Here is a 19,963-nt window from a genome sequence, read left to right on the forward strand (position 1 = left end):
GGCCTCTCATGTCGGCAGCATGAATGAATGTATCCGGCGACGTTCTGAAGGCTGGTATGTTTGCTTCATTACACAGTGCAGCTTAGGAATACGTCCGCAGGCACAAGGCATAGCGGTGCGATTCAGCACGCTTCATGTTTTCAAGCGGCATATACACACTTCACACGTATTCGAGCAGTACGTCGAGGGCACATTTGTACGGGCTTCAAGACATTTGAGGTCTAAAGGACGCAAGTCGTGGCGCTTTGTGGCGCAGCCAGCAACATTCATGTTGAGCTTGGCGCGACTATACATGCTACGACCCTCATGCTTTTGCTATCACAGTGACATTCGCAGTTGGTCCGCACAGCTAATGAGGATACGGCACCTTCGCGACCCACGGGATTAAGCCCTCTTTCAGCACACGGGTATACTGAGGTCGCTACCGACGGAGGCCTTTAGGCTCGCGAAGCCTTTCCCGTAACACTTTTACATTCACAGGCCTGCAATCGATCCGCCATCATTACTTTGGCCCGAATGCACCCTTCTTCTTCAGGATCTCTTCCTCCTCTTCCTTCAGCTCTTGGTCGATCTTCGCACCTTTCGACGGCTCATTGCCGTGCAATTTGGCCTACGAACGAATTAGCACTCGAGCAAGCTGACAAGCCTTGATCTCGCAACATACCGGAAGCGTATTGTCCTTCTGGAAAGCCTTGGTCTCCTCGTCCTTCTGATCCGCCTCATTTGACCGCTTCTCCTCGCGCGCTAGCTTGTTGGCAATGGATCGCTCATCCTTTGAATCGTTTGCCTTGTGGGAGTTGGGCTGACCCTCCTTGAACCTCTCTCCTTCCTTACGCTTGTTGATCTCGCTGTCCTTGTAGTTGACCTTCGTAACCCATCAGCACGAGAAGGCGTAGCGATGTGAGATAGATGCGTACCTGATCGCCGTGCTCGTAGACGGAACCTTGTCCGACTGAAGATGTGCCGCTCATCTTGTCAGTTGTATTGGTGAAAATGAATTGGGGTTACTTTGTGATATGGTGTTCTCCCAATGGAGGACTGAGCACGAGACATCACGCACAAATTCCCACTGCATCCAGTCTCGGTTATGACGTGCATCATGCAGTCCGTTCCTGCCTAAGGCGCCCCACTCGGCTGCCCTCAGGCTGGTGAATCGCAGAACATTACCATGCATCGTGTACAGCAAGGAGCGCAATGTGAATAATGGCAAGGATCGAGCAAGGAGTAAGTCTTGCGGCAAAGATCATTGATCTACACTTAAAGTGCCTTGATGGCCACTTCTACTTGATTTTCGTGCCTCGCATCCCGGACTCCCGCCAACGTCTCCAAACACCTCATTATTGAGTATACGCCACGCCAAAAACAACCATGCTCGCCACGACATAGGCTTACTTAACATCAACCTCAACACGGCCCTCGTTACCTGGCGCACCCTTGCCAAGCTCCGGGAGCATGTAAGTGATGTCGTCCCACGGATGCCTGTAGAGATTTGTCCGCAGTCTCTTCTGGTCCAAGTGATGAGCAATCAGACCGATCGAGCGACCGAGCACGAAGAGGCCGTTCAGCACACCCATGTCGAGGTACTGCTCAGCCTCTTCGCTGCTGAAGGCACCGCTGTTGCGGAGCAAATCCACGAAGCAGACGGCGACGCAACCGTCGACGTTGAGAATGAGGTTGTCCTTCTTGGAGGTGGTGACGCTTTCGACGGCGAGGGCGTAGTCGAGGAGCTTGGTGGAGGGGAAAGTCTTCTTGCAGTATTCCTTCACGAGCGTGACACGCATGTCGGGGTTGTTGCGGGACTTGACACGGTGACCGATACCAGGAACTGCGAAGTTTACGTTAGCCTAGTAACACAGTATGTGAATGTGCTGTACTCACTGAGCTTGTTCTCCTTCCTCATGATGTCGACGAAGTCACGCGGGCTCAGACCCTTGTCGAAGGCGCGGGTGAACTCCTCAGCGGCACCGTCAAGCGCACCACCAAAGCGGCTACCGATGGTAAGAAGACCAGCAACGAGCGAGGAGATCAAGTCCTTGCCAGCACGGGTCGTGATGATGGTGTTCATGGCACCAGACACAGCCGGACCGTGGTCAGCCGTAAGCATGAGTACCATCTCCAAGAACTTGCCGGCGTAGTTGGGTAACCGTCTGCGGAACCACAGGAGTGACATGACACCACCAATACCAATGTTCTCCTGGAAAACATCTGTGATGGGGATACCAGCGTAGAGCAGCTCCTGGCCACGGTCGTCGGAGATGGTTGAGATGAAGGCAGCTGGTTTACGAATGAGGCCAAGCTCTTGTGCCCAGCTGTAGTCCATTGGGATCTTGGGAACGGCCGGCTCTGGTGCAGGCTTGACGCTGCCCTTCCTGACCTCGTTGTCGTAGACTTGCTTGAGCAGCTGTGGTAGCTCCTCGAAGGTCTGGGGGACGTGAATGCCCGCCTCTCTCATCTTCTCGTTCTTCATCGCTGCCGTCTCCAGCTGCGAGTTGGCGAAAGAGCCGGCGTGACCGAACTGTACCTCCGTCTTCAGCATGCTAGCAACGGTACCAATAGCCCAAGCGACGATCGGCTTCGTGATGGTGCCGTTCTTGACAGCCTCAATCACGCGGTACTCCTCGATACCGCCGACTTCACCGAGCAAGACAAGGATCTTGCATTCGGGGTCGGACTGGTACCGCAGCATGTGGTCAATGAAAGTCGTGCCCGGGTATCTGTCACCGCCGATGGCAACACCCTCATACACACCGTCGGTCGTGTTTGCGATGATGTTGTTCAACTCGTTCGACATACCACCGGACTTGGAAACGTAGCCAACAGAGCCCCTGCGGTACAGCTTGGAGGCAACGATATTGTCCATCATACCACCTGTGTTGCCGATCTTGAACGCACCTGGCTTGATACCACCAACAGTGGCTGGGCCAATGATGGTGACGCCCTTCTTGCGAGCGACGAAAGCGATCTCTCGTGCACGCCTCTCTGGCACACCCTCGGCAATGATAGCAATGCATTTGATTTGCGGGAACTCCATGAGCTCCATTGTCGACTGGTAGACTGATCGAGAGGAGGCGAAGTTCACAACGGTGTCCACATCAGGGTGTTTGGCTATAGCCTTTTCGCTCGTTTCGTAGACGTTAAGCAGCGTCTCGGTGGTGCCCCAGTACCTGTCATACAATCAGTTTCGCGTTGAAGGACGTAGAGTGATAGGCTCAGACGTACATCTTGCTGACGAACTGGCCACCAAACGTGTAGATGATGCCGGCTACCGAGGGAGTCTTGCGCTTGCAGATAAAGTCGAAGTCGAGCATGCCCTGGACGGCCTTGGGTTGCAGGCCGCTGTAGTGCGGTTAGCCGATTTTATCAATTGCAACACTCGGATCGCCTGCGGCAGAGTACTTACTAAACGAAACATCTCGTCTTCGGGTGGAAGAGTGTGTGCTGGGGTTGAGGAGTCAAAGGCCTACTAGGCGCTGCGAACCTCTGGATGTTGTCGTTCGCAGTAAGGCCGTTCTCAGTGTGGCCGTTGATGCTGGGCGTGGCGCCGACACCGTTGGTCATGCCGCCATTGGGCAGGGAGGATGCTGCCATGGTGGCCTTCGATGTCAAGTGATGTGTTTTGTGGATGCGGGAGAGACTGCAGCAGATGTATGTTAGGCCGCTGCTGCTTCGAAGAATCTCGCCGAGTCTGTCTGCGTGCAATTGCAGCTTCGACAACTAATGCTGACAAGAGCGGTGGGCTAAACTTGGAGCTTTCGTGGGGCGATGCGGCAGAACTCCTCCTTCATGAACCTCTTTCGCGTTAACATGGAACGAAGGTACTTACAATCGGAGGCGTCGTAACTGGTGTGTTCACGCACTGAGTGTGAGATGTGGGAGGGTGGAGGGAAGGCCAAAGTGAGACGATGTCAATGACCACTTTCCGATGTTGACTTTCACCGACGAGCTGCTGAGCTGCGGGCGGGTTCTCCTACCCCTGCCTGCACCCAGGCGCTATCATCTGCACGCTAGGACCTTCAGCTGCTATTCTTTCCAAAAGCCGAAGGTGTGCGGCTCTCCAACAAACGGTACAGGTGCTACTGCTTCTGGCACCGACGGTGAACCGTGCGATGTCAACGAAATCCTATTATCATCGACGGCGAACGAACATGGCGCACAGGCTCGTAGCCCTGCGGTGGCGCTCGGGATTTGACCCTGTTGCTCGCGTGCTTGTCGTTCACAGAGAACTTTATGTTACACCGCCTCGGACGTGCCCCGCATATGGATTGTTTACCACAAGAAAATGTTGTCTATGTGAGCGCTGCAACACTGCAGCAAGCCTCAAGGATGACGACCACAGTGGTTGTAATTTTCATAGCTTGCGAATGACTCCGGAGTACGTCTTTGTCCGTAGATGTACCATGTACGGTGTACAATGTCTGTTCAAAATATTGAGGCGTCATGATGCAGGGTTGACTCCACGCAACGATCGACAGTCTACCCCAACGGAGCCTTGCCGCAGCCCGCCGAGCTACAGCGCGACCCAGCATGCAGGGGCTGTATCCAACATGATTTTTCTCTCGAGGCAGGTGTAAGCTGAGATCCTATTGCAGCTATTGCTCGTACTGCCACTTCCTTTGGCACACTATCTGCATCCTACCTGGCCGGACGAGCAAGCAATCCTCAATATCCCAGCATACGACAACGCTTCCCACGGCGTTCAAGTTAAGGTAAGCAAGCAAAGCGGCCCGCAAGATCTATTTTAGCATTTGCATCTCAGGGACTTGCGCCCAAAGTCCGAGCGCGCGATCGCGTCCGAGGGGCAGTATAGACGGTTGTGAGAGGACCATTTCCACACGATCAATTTCCGCAGTGGGCAACGGTCGTTGGCATTTCGGGCAACAGCAGCCAGAATAGTACGATAACACGCTGCAAGAGCCAGGAGAGTCGTCAGCGCAGCATCAGCCTCCCGGAGAGCGAAGAGCGCATCAAGAGAGTCGGAGGTGTCAGCTTGGCCTAGCTTTCTCACCGCTTGCAGCTGGGGAAGAATTGTTGCCCGCATCACCCAGAAACTCCCGACTCTTGCAGACTGCCATTGTCGATACAGAATTGTTCGCGTCTCAACTAGTAGATCGTCATTGGCATTACCTCTGCTTACACCAGCTTTGCTCCAACAGCTTTCTGACGATACAAAACAACCCCACCTTCCAACATGTCTGCGAAAGCCATATGCGAGGCCGACGGCAAGGCCATCCTCAACTACCACCTCACTCGCGCCCCCGTCATCAAGCCGACACCACTACCACAGCAAGCTACACACAACCCGCCCGCGAAGCTCGCAACGATCCACTTCGAGGAGCACGATGATGTGATGGGCGTGCTTGATGCCGCCGAGGCAACGTACCCCTTCCTGCTCGTGAAAGGCTCAAAGTTCGTTGCGAAGCCAGATCAACTCATCAAGCGGAGAGGCAAGTCTGGGCTGCTTAAGCTCAATGCTACGTGGGAGGAGGCGAAGGAGTGGATCGCCGCAAGGGCGAACAAGGTACAGAAGGTTGAGCACGTTGAAGGTGCATTGAGGAACTTCCTCGTTGAGCCTTTCGTGCCGCATGCACAGGAGACTGAGTACTACATCAACATCAACTCCGTCCGCGAGGTAGGCCACTGTTGTCCTGTCCACTCGGGAGTAGGTGCTGATACTGCCATTCTAGGGTGACTGGATCCTCTTCTACCACGAGGGTGGTGTTGACGTCGGTGACGTCGATGCGAAGGCGGAGAAGCTGCTCATCCCAGTCGACCTCAGTGCATACCCCAGCAACGATGAGATCGCCAAGGGTCTCCTATCAAAAGTGCCGAAGGGCATGCACAACGTACTTGTCGACTTCATTTCCCGACTCTACGCCGTCTACGTTGACTCTCAGTTCACCTACCTCGAGATCAACCCGCTCGTTGCCATTCCGAATGCAGAGAAGACGAGCGCTGAAGTCCACTTCCTCGACTTGGCAGCGAAGCTCGACCAGACTGCCGAGTTCGAGTGCGGTTCGAAATGGGCCATTGCACGTGCGCCTGCAGCTCTCGGCATTCCAGTCATTCCGAGCAAGACAGACGGCAAGGTACAGATCGACGTTGGCCCGCCAATGGAGTTCCCAGCGCCTTTCGGCCGTGAGCTGAGCAAGGAGGAGGCTTACATTGCGGAAATGGACGCCAAGACCGGTGCGTCGCTCAAGCTGACCATCCTGAACAGCAAGGGTCGCGTCTGGACACTCGTCGCTGGTGGTGGTGCCTCGGTCGTGTACTCCGACGCCATTGCCTCTGCTGGCTTCGCTTCCGAGCTTGCCAACTACGGCGAGTACTCCGGTGCGCCAACGGAGAACCAGACCTTCAACTACGCACGTACTGTCTTCGACCTCATGCTGCGGGCACCGATGCACCCTGACGGCAAGGTTCTGTTCATTGGCGGCGGTATTGCCAATTTCACCAACGTATGTCCTCCCATCACTATCAGGCACGGTCAGTTCTAACAGTATGCAGGTCGCAAGCACATTCAAGGGTGTCATCCGCGCTCTTCGCGAGGTCGCTCCTCTCCTCGTCGAGCACAACGTGCAGATCTGGGTTCGCCGTGCCGGCCCCAACTACCAGGAAGGTCTCAAGAACATCAAGGCTGTCAGTGTGGAGCTGGGCCTCAACATGCACGTCTTTGGCCCGGAGATGCATGTTTCTGGCATTGTGCCATTGGCCTTGATCCCAGGCAAGATGAACAGCAACATTAGGGAGTTCGAGGGCTAAACGTAAAGTCATCCTATATTTGTGTATGCCACGAGAGGCGTGATGGTACATGAGGTAGTGACACGTAGGGTGATCGGATCTGATTTGGCGGGCGCGGCTAACATGCATGGTCTTGGGCGTATATAGAGCGATGTGGAAGATGGTATCAGCGCAGTTTGCTACATGTGTAGCACATCATACAAAGCGTGTCAACGGAAAGGCGCGCGGACAATCTCATGTTGCCGAAAACCACTTTAGCATGGCCCACGTGAGCGCGGATGCTTGGCGCGTTCGGTTGACGCGCCGAACGCGTCTTCCATCGACTGCACCTCAATTCCCCAAAATATGCTCGACTTCAAATCATCTGCACAGAACCACAATGCCTCCGGCTGTGCTTGCAGACTCCGACGATGATGGCGACGATGACCTCGCGGCAGATCAATCTCGAGGCATTAATGCAAGTGCATTGACTGCTCCAAGCGTGCTGCGCAGTGCCTCCGGACCAAGCACAGGTTCCACTGAGCGTATCGAGAAACAAATCATGGAAGCCCAGCATGCACTGCTCGCTCAATCTAACGAGGATTTTGCCTTGATTAATGAAGCTACTGGATCACCAATGGTCAACTCCGCACGTAAACGAAGGCACACAATGCTGGACGAGCCCGCATCGTCTGCAGGCCTGGAAAAGCCGACCAAGCGTACGAAGACATTGAAGACATATTCTGAGCAGCACAATACGACGACATCAGCCCACGAAGAAGGTATCGTTGCCGCTCTACGTGACGATACGGAGCTTCAGCGGTCTTCGCATTCGGCTCGGTTCAGCGAGCATTCGGCCGCAGCGTCGTTGAGCGGACTTCCTGCCGGGTCACTGCAAGGCGACTTCATCGAGCATGAGCCCAACGTCATGTTCAGAGACTCTGGCACGACTGCAGTGGACAACTCCTCGTCGCAGCGACGCATGCTCGAACATGCATTGAGCAGCAAGCACGGTCTTACCACGTCAGCGTTGCGGCCCGCGGAAACGGAAGGATCTAAGAGCTCGTCTTTCCCTTGGTCAGTGTCGGCTCAGGAGACACCAGCGATGAAAGCTGCGGCCGATGTGCTCACCAATGGCGATATAGCGTGTTCCGCTGCGGAAGCTGACCAGCACGGTACTGCAGATGATGCGGCACAACACGTAGTCTCTGCGAACGTTGAGCAAGCGAGTGTTGAGGCATCGGCCTTGGCACGGACGACCACGCAGGTCCACGAAGAAGGTGCTGCTTCGCAATTTGTAGCGACCGTCGAATCGCACGTAGCTGTTGAGCCGAGTCCACTACGAAGGCAGCTGTCTAGTCCAGTGGTGCAGATCCCGATGCCTGTCCAACTTGATACAGTATCCGAATCAACAACGCCGCCTACGCAGCAACCTTTAAAGGGCCGAAAACGTAAGGCTCAAGCGAATTATAGCGAGCCTCTAAACTCCGAGGAACAAGCCATTGGCTATCCAAAAGAGCGGTATGTGCCAAGGCCGACCCGGCGCCGTGCTACGCAGATGCCAGAAGAAGTTGTTGACTTTACTGTCAAGCCGGAGCAGGCTGGTAAACCGAAGCGCAGGAAGACTATGCACGACAGTGCGGCAGAGGTCTCCACAGACTTCTCGGAAGCGTTGCGAGCAGGTGTGGGGTCGCACAAGCGTACGACTGTTGGTATTGTCAACCCGGGCTCGTCAGGATGTGATGCTGATGGATCACGACCTGACTATGTTGGCGAGACTGAGCTGATAGGGGCGGCTGACAAGCGGAGCGACACACAGAATGACGACCAGCAGAAGGCAGAGTCGCAATGCAGCGAAGAAGCATCACAGTCCAAGCAACAGGATGACGAAGCGATCTTCGTCAAACCTGCAGTACGACCGAAGTCGTCGTGCAAGACTAAGCGCAGCCATACTACTATCTTCGAAGACCATGTCGACTTCCGAAGCTCACAGCAGCGGCCGAGTCTAAGTCAGCAGCAAGCGCGTCGCAAGGGCGCTATGAGCCGCATACAGGACGTTAGAATGACCTGTTCGCAAAAGAAGCGGTGTAAGGCACTTTACGACCAGCAAGACCCTGCCGAGGATGATGAGATCGGAGCAGAGCAAGAGGACAGCGATGGACCGGATGCGCTACCAGAAGACGGGCCAAAGCCGGAGGTTAGGGGCAAGCGTGAACGTGGTCGTCCGCCAAAAGCCTGCTCTAACAATGCTCGTGAATCGGCAGCAAAGCTCCAGGATGCACCAGAAGAAGAGACTCAGGTCGCCGAAGAGGTCGATGACCCGCCGAAGAGGAAGGGGCGAGGCCGTCCACCCAAAGCGGCGCAGACGAAAACATCATCCGAGCAGCCTCCAGAATCGACGAGTGCCCCTTCTCCCAGTGCTGACGGCAATGACGAGCCAAAGAGCGTAGTGAGTCAAGCGCCCGCCTCTGGGCCAGACGCCGAAAACATCGCCGTCTCAACTCCTAAACCAACTGGACCACCGACACAAGAGCCAACACCTTCGCCGGAGAAGCCGATGCCTTCGGCTAAAGACCTGATTCCTGCGAATGAGCCGCCGAAGTCAAGTCCAACATCTCATTCACCAATTAAGAGCTCGTCGAGGGTGCCACTTAGAGTGGGACTGAGCAAAAGACAACGGATCCCTTCACTACTACGCATGGTGAAGCCAGTGAAGCAGGCATGAGATGCAGTGCGGTGTTGACAAGGTAGCCACCTATGAGTATATGTCTTAATGGACGTTATGCTTTTATGTCTATAATTGTAGTGTAGATTATGACGACCATCACACCTTAACGAAGGACAAACCCGTGTAAGCGTGTGTGGCACCTTCGAAGATCTTCTCCTTCAACCCTCCATCCGGATTGCATTTCCACAGCCGGCCGGCCATGTCAGCAACATACAAACAGTTTTCCGCCCGGTCAAACTTCAACCCGATGCCTTCACCGAGACCTTGTGCAATCTGTAACTCATACCATCAGTGACCGTGGCACGAAACGTGACGTAGTGACAGTACTTACGATCTGACGACCGAGCGCCTTCTCGGCCGCCGGCGCTTCGCCAATGATCTGCTTCTTGTTCAAAGTGTTCCCCAACGGCAGTTCACCGCGGTCCGACCAGTACAACACACCCGAGTCATCTTCCATCTCAAGGTCGATGCATTCAGGTAATCCTTTCTGTATGACTTCGATATCCTGCCGGTTGGAAGCGGTACTACCTTGGGGCATTTCTAGACCTGCCGAGTAGATCCAACCATCCGAGGCTTTCGAGCCTCCCTTCTGCGTCCACATGAACTTGTTGAGCTTTCGGGATACGGTAATGCCAACCGGCCAGTTGTGCTGAACCTTCGCTTTGTCCGGTTCCGACTTCCAGTCTCCGGTCTGGACAATAACCTCGTGTTCGGAGCCGTCCAGATTACACCGCATTACTCTCAGCCCCTCCCGATCGCAGAAGTATAACTTCTTGGACACTTGATCGATATGCAACTGCTTGGGCGTATGGACTTGGCCCGAAGGGATGACGGTCTTGATGTCGCTGCCGTCGAGCTTAGCAGACTGAACGGTGCCGTCATTCTCGGCCGGAATGCCCATACATGTCCAGTACATCCTGCCATCGCACACATCAATGCCGTCCGGAAGGGCCTGATTTTCGACAAGTGCGATTGGTCTGCTAGCGCGATCTTCCGCGATCATCTGTAAAATCTGGCCTCGTTTCATGATCTGCGCCATGGGTTTGTCGCCAAGAGGCTCGCTCAAACCGGTGTTGAGGAAGATGAGTTTGGTCCGCTTGCCAGGAGTAGGAGGAGGATACAACCCGCCTTCGTCACTCTTCTGTCCAAGCTTCCCCTGCTTGATGAAGTTATTCTGTAGCCACTGCAATGGTTTGGGCGAGAGGCCACGTTCGTCAACGTAATGTTGCTCGATATGCTCCACGGTGTCGAGGCCCACGCTATCTGAGCACAACAAATCTGTCAGTACAACCTCAGGGAGCAAGGGGTCTCCTAACAGGGAACTTAGTGTCTCAACGCACTACAGTTCATGTCAGTGGAAAGCTTTCGTCGAAGGCCGGGAAATACACACCCCATCATCTCACACGGCCCCACTCTACTACCATACTGTTCTTTCCAGATACTGTCTATTACTTCTGGGGTAGAGACGCCCTCGGCAAGCACAGACAAGCATTCGCGCTTGATCGCAGCCCAGATGCGGTTGAATATGAAACCGGAAGACTCCTTCAGGGCTGTGACGGGATGAAGACCCGCTTCTCTGTGTCGTGCCTCTACGAATGGGAATATCTCCGGATCAGTATGCCCGCTAGTCATCAGCTCAACGATCACATTCTGAAACCAATCAGTCACAATGTCTTATGGTGAGTCATCAGAACGTCAAAACGTCACAGCATCGACCCATACCTGGGGAGGCATCATGTAATGCGTATTCAACACCCGCGCCTTCGTGACATCCTTGACCTTTGACAACAGGTCGCCGGATTTGAACGAAGAGCTGTTCGTAGCCAGAAGACAGTCAGGCGGAGCGTGTTGCTCCAGGTCTGCGAAAGTGCTCTCCTTGATCGGTAATACCTCTGGCACCGCCTCGAAGACAATCCAACAGTCCTTCACCGCGGCAGCAAGGTCGTCAGTGGTTTCGCAAGACCCTTGCCTCTTGGCGGGCTGGGGCAAAATGGCAGTGAAGGAGGACAGATTCTCCTTAATGTACTGCGCCGCAGCATCCCTCGACTTCGCGGAGGGGTCACGGATGCGAACATGGTAGCCGGCCGCGACGAAGCAGGCAGCTATGCGGCGACCGAGCACGCCTCCGCCTAGAACACAGACGGGCCTCTCGGAGCAGTTGGCTGGTGGTGACCACTTGCCTGCCATCTTGAACGCGGGCCAGATGTTCAATGATGTGTTCACAGCTTACAGAACGAGGGGTAGGCGAAAGGAATTGATTTCAAGGTCGACGACTCTACCAATCCAAAAGCACGCGTGTGCGAATATAAGCATACGGACAGGTAGATGGCTGTAGGCAGATTCTGCCATTGCCTCGCCGATCGTTGTTGTTGGATTACGCCTCGTAGACCAGTGCATGACGGATGACGGCAACCATGTCACTGGCACGGGTGGAGCGTATCGGGCTGTCGCGGCAGCGTGCAATCTCCATTGCGAGAGTGCTATCAGGAAGATGACGGCATTGGAAACCGCAGTCCAGACAGTCGCGACACATATGGCGTCAAGCGTGCCTCAACAAACCTTGGTGTCGGTTTGGAATTGAGCATTTTGCCACATGCTTGAGCGATACACGAGCCTACCCGGTTCAGACCTCGGCGCCGAGGGAGCGGGCCGGAAGGCTGCGGAAAGTCTGCTTGCTTGTATTGACGACCAAAATCGATGCCGAGGGATTGCCTATTCGGCGGCTGCATGTGTGAGCTGTCGTATCAAAGCAGTCGAGCTGTGTTGTCAATGATGATGCTTGCGATTACAGCCGTTGTGCAGACAGACGTGTTGTGCGCAGAGACACACCACCTATTTTGGCTTTGAGATACTAGGTGAGGGATTGGACGAAAGATGTAGCCTTACTCGACTTTGGCGGGCAAGAGTGCAACTTCAGTCTCAACACAACGCTGAGCAGAGCCAAGAGCGCCTCTATCGGAGTCACAGACTGCTGTTCATACACTCTATCACCTCTGTCCACCTACCAAGCTGCATGAGAAGCATAGTCTCAAAAGCAGAATATCTGATCGCTCATCTTGCTCACACTCCCGGGCTCCTTGAACCCCAAATCGATCAAATTGTTCTTGGTTGCGTTCACCATGGGGGGCGGGCCGCAAACTAAGATCTTGGTACTGTCAGAGACCGCCGGCATCCTCTCTTGCAAGATCTGCTTATTGACACGGCCAACTCCACCTTGCCAGCCGGATGCAGGCGGTTGGTCGAGCACGTAGTACACCTGAAACTTGCTGGGGACGTCTCTGGCAAACTGATCAAGCCTGTTGCGGAGCATGATGTCAGGCTCTGATCGGTTCGCGTAGACTAGACTTATTTTCGTATTGTCTGTCTTGTCCTCGCAAACGGCTCGGATGATCTGGAACAAGGGCGTGATGCCCGTCCCTCCCCCGACCATCCCAATATGCGTGCTCATGCCTTTACGGTATCGCATGGCGCCTTTGGGTCCGCGAATGTCGACTTTGTCCCCAGGTTGCAGCGCTGACAGGTATTTGCCGAGTTGACCATCTGGGTAAATGCGAATGACAAGTTCCATCCTCCCAAGGTCACGGTTGTTCGAAACTGGGGTATAGCTGCGGGTGACAGAATGCTCCTCAACGTCGCCGCGGATGGTGATATGCTGTCCGATAGGAAGACCGAGCGTAGACGTGGGTGTAGGTAGGTCGAATACGAAGCGGAAAATTCCGTTGGGAGATAGTTCGACCTTTTCTCGCAGAGCGAACTTGCGGTAAGTTCGCGGCATAAGCACGCCGGTAGGGTAGTCGGAAGAAGGAACATGCTCCGACGCAGTCTTGTGCGCTGGCAGCTTCGAGAAGTCGACGTCGAAATTGACGACATTGGACAAGTAGCGGACGGATGCAACGCCAATCACAGCGGCAGTTGCGCTTGCGAGCAAAAATCCTTGCAAAAAGCTCCCTCCGCTGCCGGAATGCTTCGAGTCCATAGAGCGGGGGAGAGACGGTATGGTTAGGTTAGTATGGCGGACGAAGTAGACGAGCGCAGCCGTTCCGACAGCAAAGGCCGCCAGCTCGATCCTAGGGCCCAACAAACGACTAGATGTCTTCTGTTCTCCATCGCCGTTTGGACTGGCGCGAACAACTTGAACCTTGGGTGTCTTGTCTTCCGATGTATCTGACGCTTTTGGCGCCCCTTCAAGGTGTCCCACCAGCAAAGATTGCATGATCTCTCTTGCATCTTCAGAATGCCCAACCTAGGTCGCCAGCAGATATTAGCGGGAATCACCTAGCCAATCTTGCCGTGGAACTCACATCCTCATATGCGCTGGTTGCGTCCGTTCCCCCTACTTCAGCGAGAGCGTCCAAGCCGCCCGGGTGGTCTCTCGAGTATTCTGTGACATTGTAGACTTGGCAAGAAGTATTGTCAGCGTCTCAGGGTAGCAAGCTGATAGGGCACGGAAAAGATCCCGTACCTCCACCATGAACGACAATCCAGAGATCGTTCCTTGAGCTATGTTTCGCAACGTCCTTCAGCGACAGCGAAGGCACTTCAGCTTTAGGCTTCCAGCTCGCTTTCAACTCTTTACGGTCTGAAGAGTTTGCCATTGCAAAGAGATCGCAGTAGTGCTATCCTAGAATGCGTGACCCGCGATTAATGGAAGGACACAGCTTGTCGAGGACGAGTGACGGTAACACACATATCTCCCTTGCATCCAACCTCCAAATGCCCGGTGTGGAGATGTAGATGCATTTCAACGAGCGCAGCACGTTCCTTGGTTGGACTGCTCGTCCGGACAATTGACTTCGATCATGTAATCCGAGGCCCCATCGAACAAGGCATGTCCGACAGGTCGAACGTCAGAGTCCATAATTGATGAGCTCAACATCACATAACCGGATCAGTGGCACGCCGAGGCAGCAGTGTAGTGTGGCTGGTGGGAAGATCAACCACGGTCAAGCCTCGGTTGTCATGGCAGCAGCAGCCTCGGCACAGTCAATAATGCTCTCAACTCCGACAACACCTCATGCATGTTCTGCTTGTGCTGCATTCTCCTGTCTTTCGGAAGCCTTCGGCAGTGGCAAGACTGCTAATTGTTGCGATGGATCCGGTGATTCCGCAAGGTGCATCGTCCCGGTTGTCTGATAGCCTTAGTTCCTACCGACTCCACTCAATGCTCTGCAGGATGATGTACCTGACATATCACGCTCGCCACAGGTTCTCGCCAAGCAGTAGTTGCGACTGAATTACACCCGTGGTGTGGAGCTAGGCAGATCTTGCGTTTCTGCAGCGCCGATTGGAAACTCGTTGATGGCAAAAAGCGAATCGGAGCGTGGTGGCGGAACATGCCTGACTTCGAGTAGTACAAACCGTTTCCCATAGCTACTAATCTGCCCAACTGCATGAAGAACATCTATTCTTGATCGAAGTGGTGGGTTGCTAGACTTCTTTATTCTCCTGACATGGCCATCAAACAATTCTATCTGTACGGCAGTGCGCCGAGCACTGCTATCGACGTTGACATCACACCTGTGAATACTATAGATGAATTGAAACGTTCTATAGCGGCGGTTTACGGAGTCGTGCAAGCAGAGGGCATTGCTTTTCAGGCCGAGAACGAAGACCTTCCCGACCTTCACGATGTTGAGAATGCCTCACATCCTGTGGGTATTACGATAGACGGTCATGCCGTCCGTGCAGTCCCGGGTCCACGAGGCCTCCCATACGTGGGCAACTATTTTGAAGGTGGGCGGCCTTCAGTCCGTGGTGATGCGCCGACTAACATTCATTGCCAGTTTATCCGGACCATCTTGGAAACAATCAGCGGCTGTTCGAGAAATATGGCCCAATATTCAAGACAACCAACATGGGCAAAACAGTATGCCAAACGAATGACCCAATCCTTGCCCAAATCGCCTTTACCGAAAGTGATTTCTTCTCAAAAGAGATTGTTGATGACCACCCCCTCCATCCCATAAAGCAGGACGCCGCAGGCGTGTTTCTGTCGGATACACATAACCCGTAAGCACATGACTGTCCGACGCTGCATCATATCTAGGCTGACCAACCATCAGTTCGTAAGGCCGATCGAGCTAGTTGCATACTCTCACTGACCCCAAGCTGACTCACTCAGCTGGAAGATGGTGCACAAGTTCTTACCGCCCGCGTTGGGTCCAAAAGCCGTGAGACATTATGCGCCCATCATGTAGGTATTGAGTTCTATGGTGCGTAAGGCTTCGACTTACACTGTTTGTTTACTGTAGGAACGATGAGGTCCGGGTGTCCTTTCCTGTTTTCGATGAGCTCAGTGCCAGAGACGAAGCCTGGAATCCCTACCAATATATGCTGAAGCTTAGCTCCGCGGCCGTCGGCAAGATTGTGCTCGGACAGGATTTCCACCACTTCGAGAGCGTGGACACTCCCTTCCACCGCCTTCCATTGGCGATGGCGGAGTTGCTTTCAATCAACAAGAAAATAGCTTCCATGGGCCAGTGGTACAGCCAACTTCCATTTGGGGACCCGAAGCGGCTGCGCGATCTCCAGCAACAGATTAGCGATACTATCGTGTCATCGATTCATGCGGCGACCGCTGCTGGGACGGAAGATCTGCCTTTGCAAGACGCTGCTTTGAAGTCTGCTGATGTGATTGGTAAGTGCCCATGCAGCAACACTCTATATCTCGTGCGGCCTGACATAGCATAGATTACCTCACCCGCGCGGTTGACGCGGACGGACAGCATCTTCCTGTCAAGAACATGGTTGCGGCTCTGACAGTTGCAGCTGGCGCGGGTTTCACAACGACATCTTCCCTATTGTCATGGTTGGTCTATGGGCTTGTCGCATACGACGGCATGCAGGAACGTCTGCTGCAGGAGATGGTTGATCATGATTTCAACGATGACACGGAAGTAACTCCTGAAATGCTCGAGGACCTTCCCATGCTGGACAAATACATTAAGGAGATGCAACGTCGGCACAATCCGTCATATCAGCCCGGCCGGACCGCACAAAGAGATGTCATACTTCCCGGTGGATACAAGTTAAATAAGGGTGATGTGGTCATTGTTGCTCTACACCACATCCACATGAATCCCAAGATATGGTCAGTATGATCGAGCGGTACAGGCTCAGGATCGTCAATTGACTCATTGTGCTGCAGGAACAATCCGGACTTGTTCGACCCTGACAGATGGGATACCGAGAGGGTGAAGAATCGCGGAAGAACTGACTACGTCCCGTAAGTCGCCCTGACAGATGATTTCAGGATTCTCAATCATTGACCGTACATCACAGGTTCGCCGCCGGGCAGAGGATGTGCATCGGCTTCAATTTTGCGCTGCAGGAAATCAAGATCTTCATGTGCAAGCTCGTCTGGAGATACCGTTGGCTGAAAGAAGGCGAACCGGAGTCAGACTACGACCCCTTTTTCCAACTCATTCGACCGATCAACTTGTACGTGCGAACGCAGAAGCGCGATGAATGGCCGAGCAAGAGTAGTAGCATGATGTCGTAGTTTTGGAAACAGACCTGCTATAGATGTAGACTAGTCGGTTTTGGAAGCTCACGTATAATAGATGTTATATAATGAACGAAGTATACGCGAATGTACGCGATTGGCTGTGCCACTCACATATCTTGAACCAAATATTATCAAAGAATACGTGCCGGAAGTTGGAGTAATGTTCGCAGAACCCCTGGTGAGTTTGCAGCCAATGACTCAAACAACGGGCCGGGACAGAAAGCCGCCTCGAGTGCTTGGCCGTTTGTCTCAGCAAAGTCTCTTAGCGAACACGGATCGTCTCCACTTTCCGTGCCTTAAGTGCGCCACCAAGGGATCTAACCAGGTTTTCGTTGGAGCCTGGCGCCTCCATCTCTGTTCGATCTGATTCGGCAGCACGTACATTGCTGAAAAAGGAACACCTGAGTACACAGCAGAGACGGGGACAAAGAAAGCACTGCGTATCGCTGCTGGTGCTGCCAGCCACGTGCTGAAGGGTTCGGTACCTGATTTCTTGGGAACTCCAATCGCATATTCGAACCATGTGGTGTCCCATGGATAAACGACGAATTTTACGAGTGGTGCAGCAGCGGGACTAAGTGGCACCATGAGTTGTCAACAGAGCACAGCAGCTACAATGTCGGACAACGACAGCCATTAATGAACGATGAGAAGCTTGCGAGATTCGGAGCGAGCAGACCGTGGACTGTCCGTCATCTTTTACATCGCGCATTATGAGGTGCCATATGGTTTTGCTGGGCATGTCTGTTTATGCCATTCCATTTGCGTTAGTGCGTAAGAATTACATTCCGCTCCGTCTTATTGTAGTTGGCCAACTTTTAGATCGACCGCATGCATGGCCTATCCAGGTTATTCCGCAGACTGCAATGTGCGCTCGGAGACAATTGGAAGGACGCTTGCTTCCGGAGTCGCAATGCTCTTCTTAAAGCTAGACGACTGTCAGCATGGGCGAGTGACGACTTGTGGAGGGGAAGCACTTACGGGTTCCGCACGCAGTCGCTACATCTAGCATGACCGCAGGCCTGACATGCCTGTGCATCACCGACAAGTGCAGCCTGACATTGATCGCAAGAGTATCGCACCCTCTGTCGAGGCTTGCGATAGACACGTTGCGCCGTTGATGTAAGGCTAATGGGGTTCTCTGGACTCCGGTCAGGCGGCTTCCCTGCCGTCGGTTGAGAGGGACATAAGCTGGGTGGAAGGCGGTCGAAGATGTTGCGCTTGGCGCGGGTAGGCGATCGAGAACGGGTGTCGTAGTTAGTCAATTGATAAAAAATGCTTCCATCGTCGGGTTGAAGACCAGTTTCTGCATCCGACGGCGTGTCGACATCGTCCTGCGAGTTGTCGGCAAGAGCTATGGCGGGGTTTGTTGAGTCCTTTGGAGTCACAGAAAGATCTGTAGAGACCTGCGCCTGAAGGTGCTGATCCTCTCGCGGCTTCTCATGCTTGGCCACGTCCAAGGTCGCGGGCACACGATGAGACGGCGTCTTCTTGCAGTCTGCACAGCGCACATGTTTGCACTTGAGGCATGCCTTGCCGCTGTCGAAGCGGCCTTGACAAAGGTGACAGATCCGATGTATCCTTATGCGTACTGGTCTTTCCACGCGGCGAAGCTTGCTCGCACGTTCGTCATTTATCCATCGACATGGCTCATCCGCGCGAACATATTGCTTGAACAAGTGTCTCGTCTTAGCATCAGTATAGCCAACTCGTCGCGACGTCAGTGGTGAGAAGGTTCTGCGGGCGTCAACGTTCGAGGCGCTCCCATCGACCTGGAATATTGAAGAAGTAGCGGGCCGGATGCGCTCACAATGGGTCGCGATGCTCGACTTGATTGATGAAGAGTGCCGTGCAAGTATTGCACTCTCTCTCCCGACAAACGATTTACCGGGACATGAAACACCCTCCTCGACGCCGCCCATCCTCACTGACCCTCTCCTCTTTACCGCGGTAACACCCTGCCGTGAAGACCATCTGCCGCTCTCACGACGCCCACCGCAGTCCACAGTACCCCTAACCATACGGGCCTCCAAGTCCATGCCCACTGCGACAGAGCGAGCAGTGCGGCTCACATACGGAGGCAAAGAGACTGCAGCACAAAGCGACCCGAGGGTTGCGGCTATGAACTGGGTGACTACTTGGCGGCCGCTACCGGGAGGATTACAATCAGTGATCAACCACCAACCCAATTAATGCGAATCAGTAGCGGCCCGCTGTTGGGCTAGCCTGTCCGTTCAGCCTTTCGTCGCTAGTGCGTTAACCGCGCGATTTAAGAGAAGCCAAATAGGTGTGGCGTCGGGATGACCTCAATCGATCAACCTGAGAGCTGAATGCAGCCGCGCCTGATCAGAATTGGCAGCGATGCGACGCGTCGAGATGCTGGCAGGTTCCTCGGAATTATTGGGATCATTTGAATCGTACCATCATAGCAACAGAACAACGTACCATAACATCGGGAAGTTGACAAGAGAGACCGAAACGCAGGTAAACGCCAAAACAGCCAAACCCTCGCTACCCTCCTCATTGGAAGTCTGTGCGGCAGCCCGCCTTGCCGGGTGCACGCCTGCGAGCTCCCTGGTCGACACCAAATCACGGAATGCATGTCCGGGGGTCGTTTGTCGTACCCGCAACCAGGACCCTCGTTTGCCCCCAGGCGACCTTGTGGCTTGCAGCTCGCCTAACCTAAAAAGCCGAAGAACTGCACGGGGCCGTCACGTGGAAATCACGCACTCGACGGAAACCCACGTGTCTTGCCATGCTGTGGAACAGCGGGCCCACCTCGAGTTGCTTGACATTGCGGACCAATGTGAAGCTTGACACACTCGGGCAAGTTCGCGTTGCAGTTTGGAGAGGCCTCACAGCAGTTGACCTTCACGCAGGAACGAGTGCAGCGGTCTAAGCGTGCCATTACCCAACGCAGCAAGGATTGCAGGTCACATTTTGATTGAATACTACAAGGAATCTGCCGATCTCAGACCTGCAGGAGAAATGCAGGCATGCGTCTGACTGCC

At 54.1% G+C, this 19,963-nt stretch overlaps 8 protein-coding genes across 8 annotated transcripts; 2 read left to right on the forward strand and 6 right to left on the reverse strand.

Moving 5' to 3' along the window:
- Nucleotides 1-185: 185 nt before the first annotated feature.
- On the reverse strand, nucleotides 186-1,004 carry BAUCODRAFT_38658 (uncharacterized protein). The gene is made up of 3 exons (XM_007682681.1): nucleotides 918-1,004; nucleotides 665-865; nucleotides 186-610 (listed from the first exon to the last, which is right to left on the reverse strand). Exons 1-3 carry the CDS (start codon nucleotides 969-971, stop codon nucleotides 503-505), a joined length of 363 nt encoding a protein of 120 aa, XP_007680871.1. The 5' UTR covers nucleotides 972-1,004; the 3' UTR covers nucleotides 186-502.
- A 178-nt stretch (nucleotides 1,005-1,182) lies between these two features.
- On the reverse strand, nucleotides 1,183-3,755 carry BAUCODRAFT_297058 (uncharacterized protein). The gene is made up of 5 exons (XM_007682905.1): nucleotides 3,424-3,755; nucleotides 3,220-3,320; nucleotides 2,725-3,164; nucleotides 1,879-2,631; nucleotides 1,183-1,825 (listed from the first exon to the last, which is right to left on the reverse strand). Exons 1-5 carry the CDS (start codon nucleotides 3,586-3,588, stop codon nucleotides 1,389-1,391), a joined length of 1,896 nt encoding a protein of 631 aa, XP_007681095.1. The 5' UTR covers nucleotides 3,589-3,755; the 3' UTR covers nucleotides 1,183-1,388.
- Nucleotides 3,756-4,738: 983 nt separating this feature from the next.
- Nucleotides 4,739-5,038, reverse strand: BAUCODRAFT_126551 (uncharacterized protein; the record flags this gene model as incomplete). The annotated part of the gene is made up of 1 exon (XM_007682906.1): nucleotides 4,739-5,038. One exon carries the CDS (start codon nucleotides 5,036-5,038, stop codon nucleotides 4,739-4,741), a length of 300 nt encoding a protein of 99 aa, XP_007681096.1.
- A 115-nt stretch (nucleotides 5,039-5,153) lies between these two features.
- BAUCODRAFT_38661 (uncharacterized protein) lies at nucleotides 5,154-7,015 on the forward strand. The gene is made up of 3 exons (XM_007682682.1): nucleotides 5,154-5,629; nucleotides 5,685-6,455; nucleotides 6,505-7,015. Exons 1-3 carry the CDS (start codon nucleotides 5,189-5,191, stop codon nucleotides 6,757-6,759), a joined length of 1,467 nt encoding a protein of 488 aa, XP_007680872.1. The 5' UTR covers nucleotides 5,154-5,188; the 3' UTR covers nucleotides 6,760-7,015.
- Nucleotides 7,016-9,205: 2,190 nt separating this feature from the next.
- On the reverse strand, nucleotides 9,206-12,003 carry BAUCODRAFT_38663 (uncharacterized protein). Its single transcript, XM_007682683.1, has 4 exons — nucleotides 11,168-12,003; nucleotides 10,837-11,095; nucleotides 9,777-10,708; nucleotides 9,206-9,718 (listed from the first exon to the last, which is right to left on the reverse strand). The coding sequence occupies exons 1-4, from the start codon at nucleotides 11,630-11,632 to the stop codon at nucleotides 9,542-9,544; spliced, it is 1,833 nt and encodes a 610-aa protein (XP_007680873.1). The 5' UTR covers nucleotides 11,633-12,003; the 3' UTR covers nucleotides 9,206-9,541.
- A 197-nt stretch (nucleotides 12,004-12,200) lies between these two features.
- BAUCODRAFT_97696 (uncharacterized protein) lies at nucleotides 12,201-14,338 on the reverse strand. Its single transcript, XM_007682907.1, has 3 exons — nucleotides 13,908-14,338; nucleotides 13,747-13,841; nucleotides 12,201-13,688 (listed from the first exon to the last, which is right to left on the reverse strand). Exons 1-3 carry the CDS (start codon nucleotides 14,038-14,040, stop codon nucleotides 12,474-12,476), a joined length of 1,443 nt encoding a protein of 480 aa, XP_007681097.1. The 5' UTR covers nucleotides 14,041-14,338; the 3' UTR covers nucleotides 12,201-12,473.
- A 244-nt stretch (nucleotides 14,339-14,582) lies between these two features.
- Nucleotides 14,583-17,035, forward strand: BAUCODRAFT_38665 (uncharacterized protein). The gene is given in 8 exon segments (XM_007682684.1): nucleotides 14,583-15,178; nucleotides 15,229-15,454; nucleotides 15,469-15,471; nucleotides 15,567-15,638; nucleotides 15,697-16,082; nucleotides 16,136-16,535; nucleotides 16,593-16,670; nucleotides 16,727-17,035. The coding sequence occupies 8 exon segments, from the start codon at nucleotides 14,896-14,898 to the stop codon at nucleotides 16,944-16,946; spliced, it is 1,668 nt and encodes a 555-aa protein (XP_007680874.1). The 5' UTR covers nucleotides 14,583-14,895; the 3' UTR covers nucleotides 16,947-17,035.
- Nucleotides 17,036-17,574: 539 nt separating this feature from the next.
- On the reverse strand, nucleotides 17,575-19,397 carry BAUCODRAFT_38668 (uncharacterized protein). The gene is made up of 2 exons (XM_007682685.1): nucleotides 17,934-19,397; nucleotides 17,575-17,880 (listed from the first exon to the last, which is right to left on the reverse strand). The coding sequence occupies exons 1-2, from the start codon at nucleotides 18,989-18,991 to the stop codon at nucleotides 17,802-17,804; spliced, it is 1,137 nt and encodes a 378-aa protein (XP_007680875.1). The 5' UTR covers nucleotides 18,992-19,397; the 3' UTR covers nucleotides 17,575-17,801.
- Nucleotides 19,398-19,963: the final 566 nt, after the last annotated feature.

Source organism: Baudoinia panamericana (assembly GCF_000338955.1).
Source record: "Baudoinia panamericana UAMH 10762 unplaced genomic scaffold BAUCOscaffold_14, whole genome shotgun sequence".
Taxonomy (NCBI): Eukaryota; Fungi; Ascomycota; class Dothideomycetes; order Mycosphaerellales; family Teratosphaeriaceae; genus Baudoinia; species Baudoinia panamericana.

What these genes read in the sequence shown, in the direction of transcription:
- BAUCODRAFT_38658 (XM_007682681.1), bottom strand. Translation starts at nt 971, where the DNA reads ATGAGCGGCACATCTTCAGTCGGACAAGGTTCCGTCTACGAGCACGGC. An exon ending in TCTACGAGCACGGCGATCAG is followed by an intron (nt 866 to 917) that starts GTACGCATCTAT and finishes TGGGTTACGAAG; the next exon opens with GTCAACTACAAGGACAGCGA. An exon ending in AGAAGGACAATACGCTTCCG is followed by an intron (nt 611 to 664) that starts GTATGTTGCGAG and finishes ATTCGTTCGTAG; the next exon opens with GCCAAATTGCACGGCAATGA.
- BAUCODRAFT_297058 (XM_007682905.1), bottom strand. Translation starts at nt 3,588, where the DNA reads ATGGCAGCATCCTCCCTGCCCAATGGCGGCATGACCAACGGTGTCGGC. An exon ending in CCCAGCACACACTCTTCCAC is followed by an intron (nt 3,321 to 3,423) that starts CCGAAGACGAGA and finishes CTGCAACCCAAG; the next exon opens with GCCGTCCAGGGCATGCTCGA. An exon ending in GAGGAAGGAGAACAAGCTCA is followed by an intron (nt 1,826 to 1,878) that starts GTGAGTACAGCA and finishes TAAACTTCGCAG; the next exon opens with TTCCTGGTATCGGTCACCGT.
- BAUCODRAFT_38661 (XM_007682682.1), top strand. Translation starts at nt 5,189, where the DNA reads ATGTCTGCGAAAGCCATATGCGAGGCCGACGGCAAGGCCATCCTCAAC. An exon ending in ACATCAACTCCGTCCGCGAG is followed by an intron (nt 5,630 to 5,684) that starts GTAGGCCACTGT and finishes CTGCCATTCTAG; the next exon opens with GGTGACTGGATCCTCTTCTA. An exon ending in GTATTGCCAATTTCACCAAC is followed by an intron (nt 6,456 to 6,504) that starts GTATGTCCTCCC and finishes AACAGTATGCAG; the next exon opens with GTCGCAAGCACATTCAAGGG.
- BAUCODRAFT_38663 (XM_007682683.1), bottom strand. Translation starts at nt 11,632, where the DNA reads ATGGCAGGCAAGTGGTCACCACCAGCCAACTGCTCCGAGAGGCCCGTC. An exon ending in ATTACATGATGCCTCCCCAG is followed by an intron (nt 11,096 to 11,167) that starts GTATGGGTCGAT and finishes GATTGGTTTCAG; the next exon opens with AATGTGATCGTTGAGCTGAT. An exon ending in GGGGCCGTGTGAGATGATGG is followed by an intron (nt 10,709 to 10,836) that starts GGTGTGTATTTC and finishes TGTTGTGCTCAG; the next exon opens with ATAGCGTGGGCCTCGACACC.
- BAUCODRAFT_97696 (XM_007682907.1), bottom strand. Translation starts at nt 14,040, where the DNA reads ATGGCAAACTCTTCAGACCGTAAAGAGTTGAAAGCGAGCTGGAAGCCT. An exon ending in GATTGTCGTTCATGGTGGAG is followed by an intron (nt 13,842 to 13,907) that starts GTACGGGATCTT and finishes CTTCTTGCCAAG; the next exon opens with TCTACAATGTCACAGAATAC. An exon ending in CAACCAGCGCATATGAGGAT is followed by an intron (nt 13,689 to 13,746) that starts GTGAGTTCCACG and finishes CTGGCGACCTAG; the next exon opens with GTTGGGCATTCTGAAGATGC.
- BAUCODRAFT_38665 (XM_007682684.1), top strand. Translation starts at nt 14,896, where the DNA reads ATGGCCATCAAACAATTCTATCTGTACGGCAGTGCGCCGAGCACTGCT. An exon ending in GAAGTCTGCTGATGTGATTG is followed by an intron (nt 16,083 to 16,135) that starts GTAAGTGCCCAT and finishes GACATAGCATAG; the next exon opens with ATTACCTCACCCGCGCGGTT. An exon ending in GGAAGAACTGACTACGTCCC is followed by an intron (nt 16,671 to 16,726) that starts GTAAGTCGCCCT and finishes CGTACATCACAG; the next exon opens with GTTCGCCGCCGGGCAGAGGA.
- BAUCODRAFT_38668 (XM_007682685.1), bottom strand. Translation starts at nt 18,991, where the DNA reads ATGGACTTGGAGGCCCGTATGGTTAGGGGTACTGTGGACTGCGGTGGG. An exon ending in AGCGACTGCGTGCGGAACCC is followed by an intron (nt 17,881 to 17,933) that starts GTAAGTGCTTCC and finishes ACAGTCGTCTAG; the next exon opens with CTTTAAGAAGAGCATTGCGA.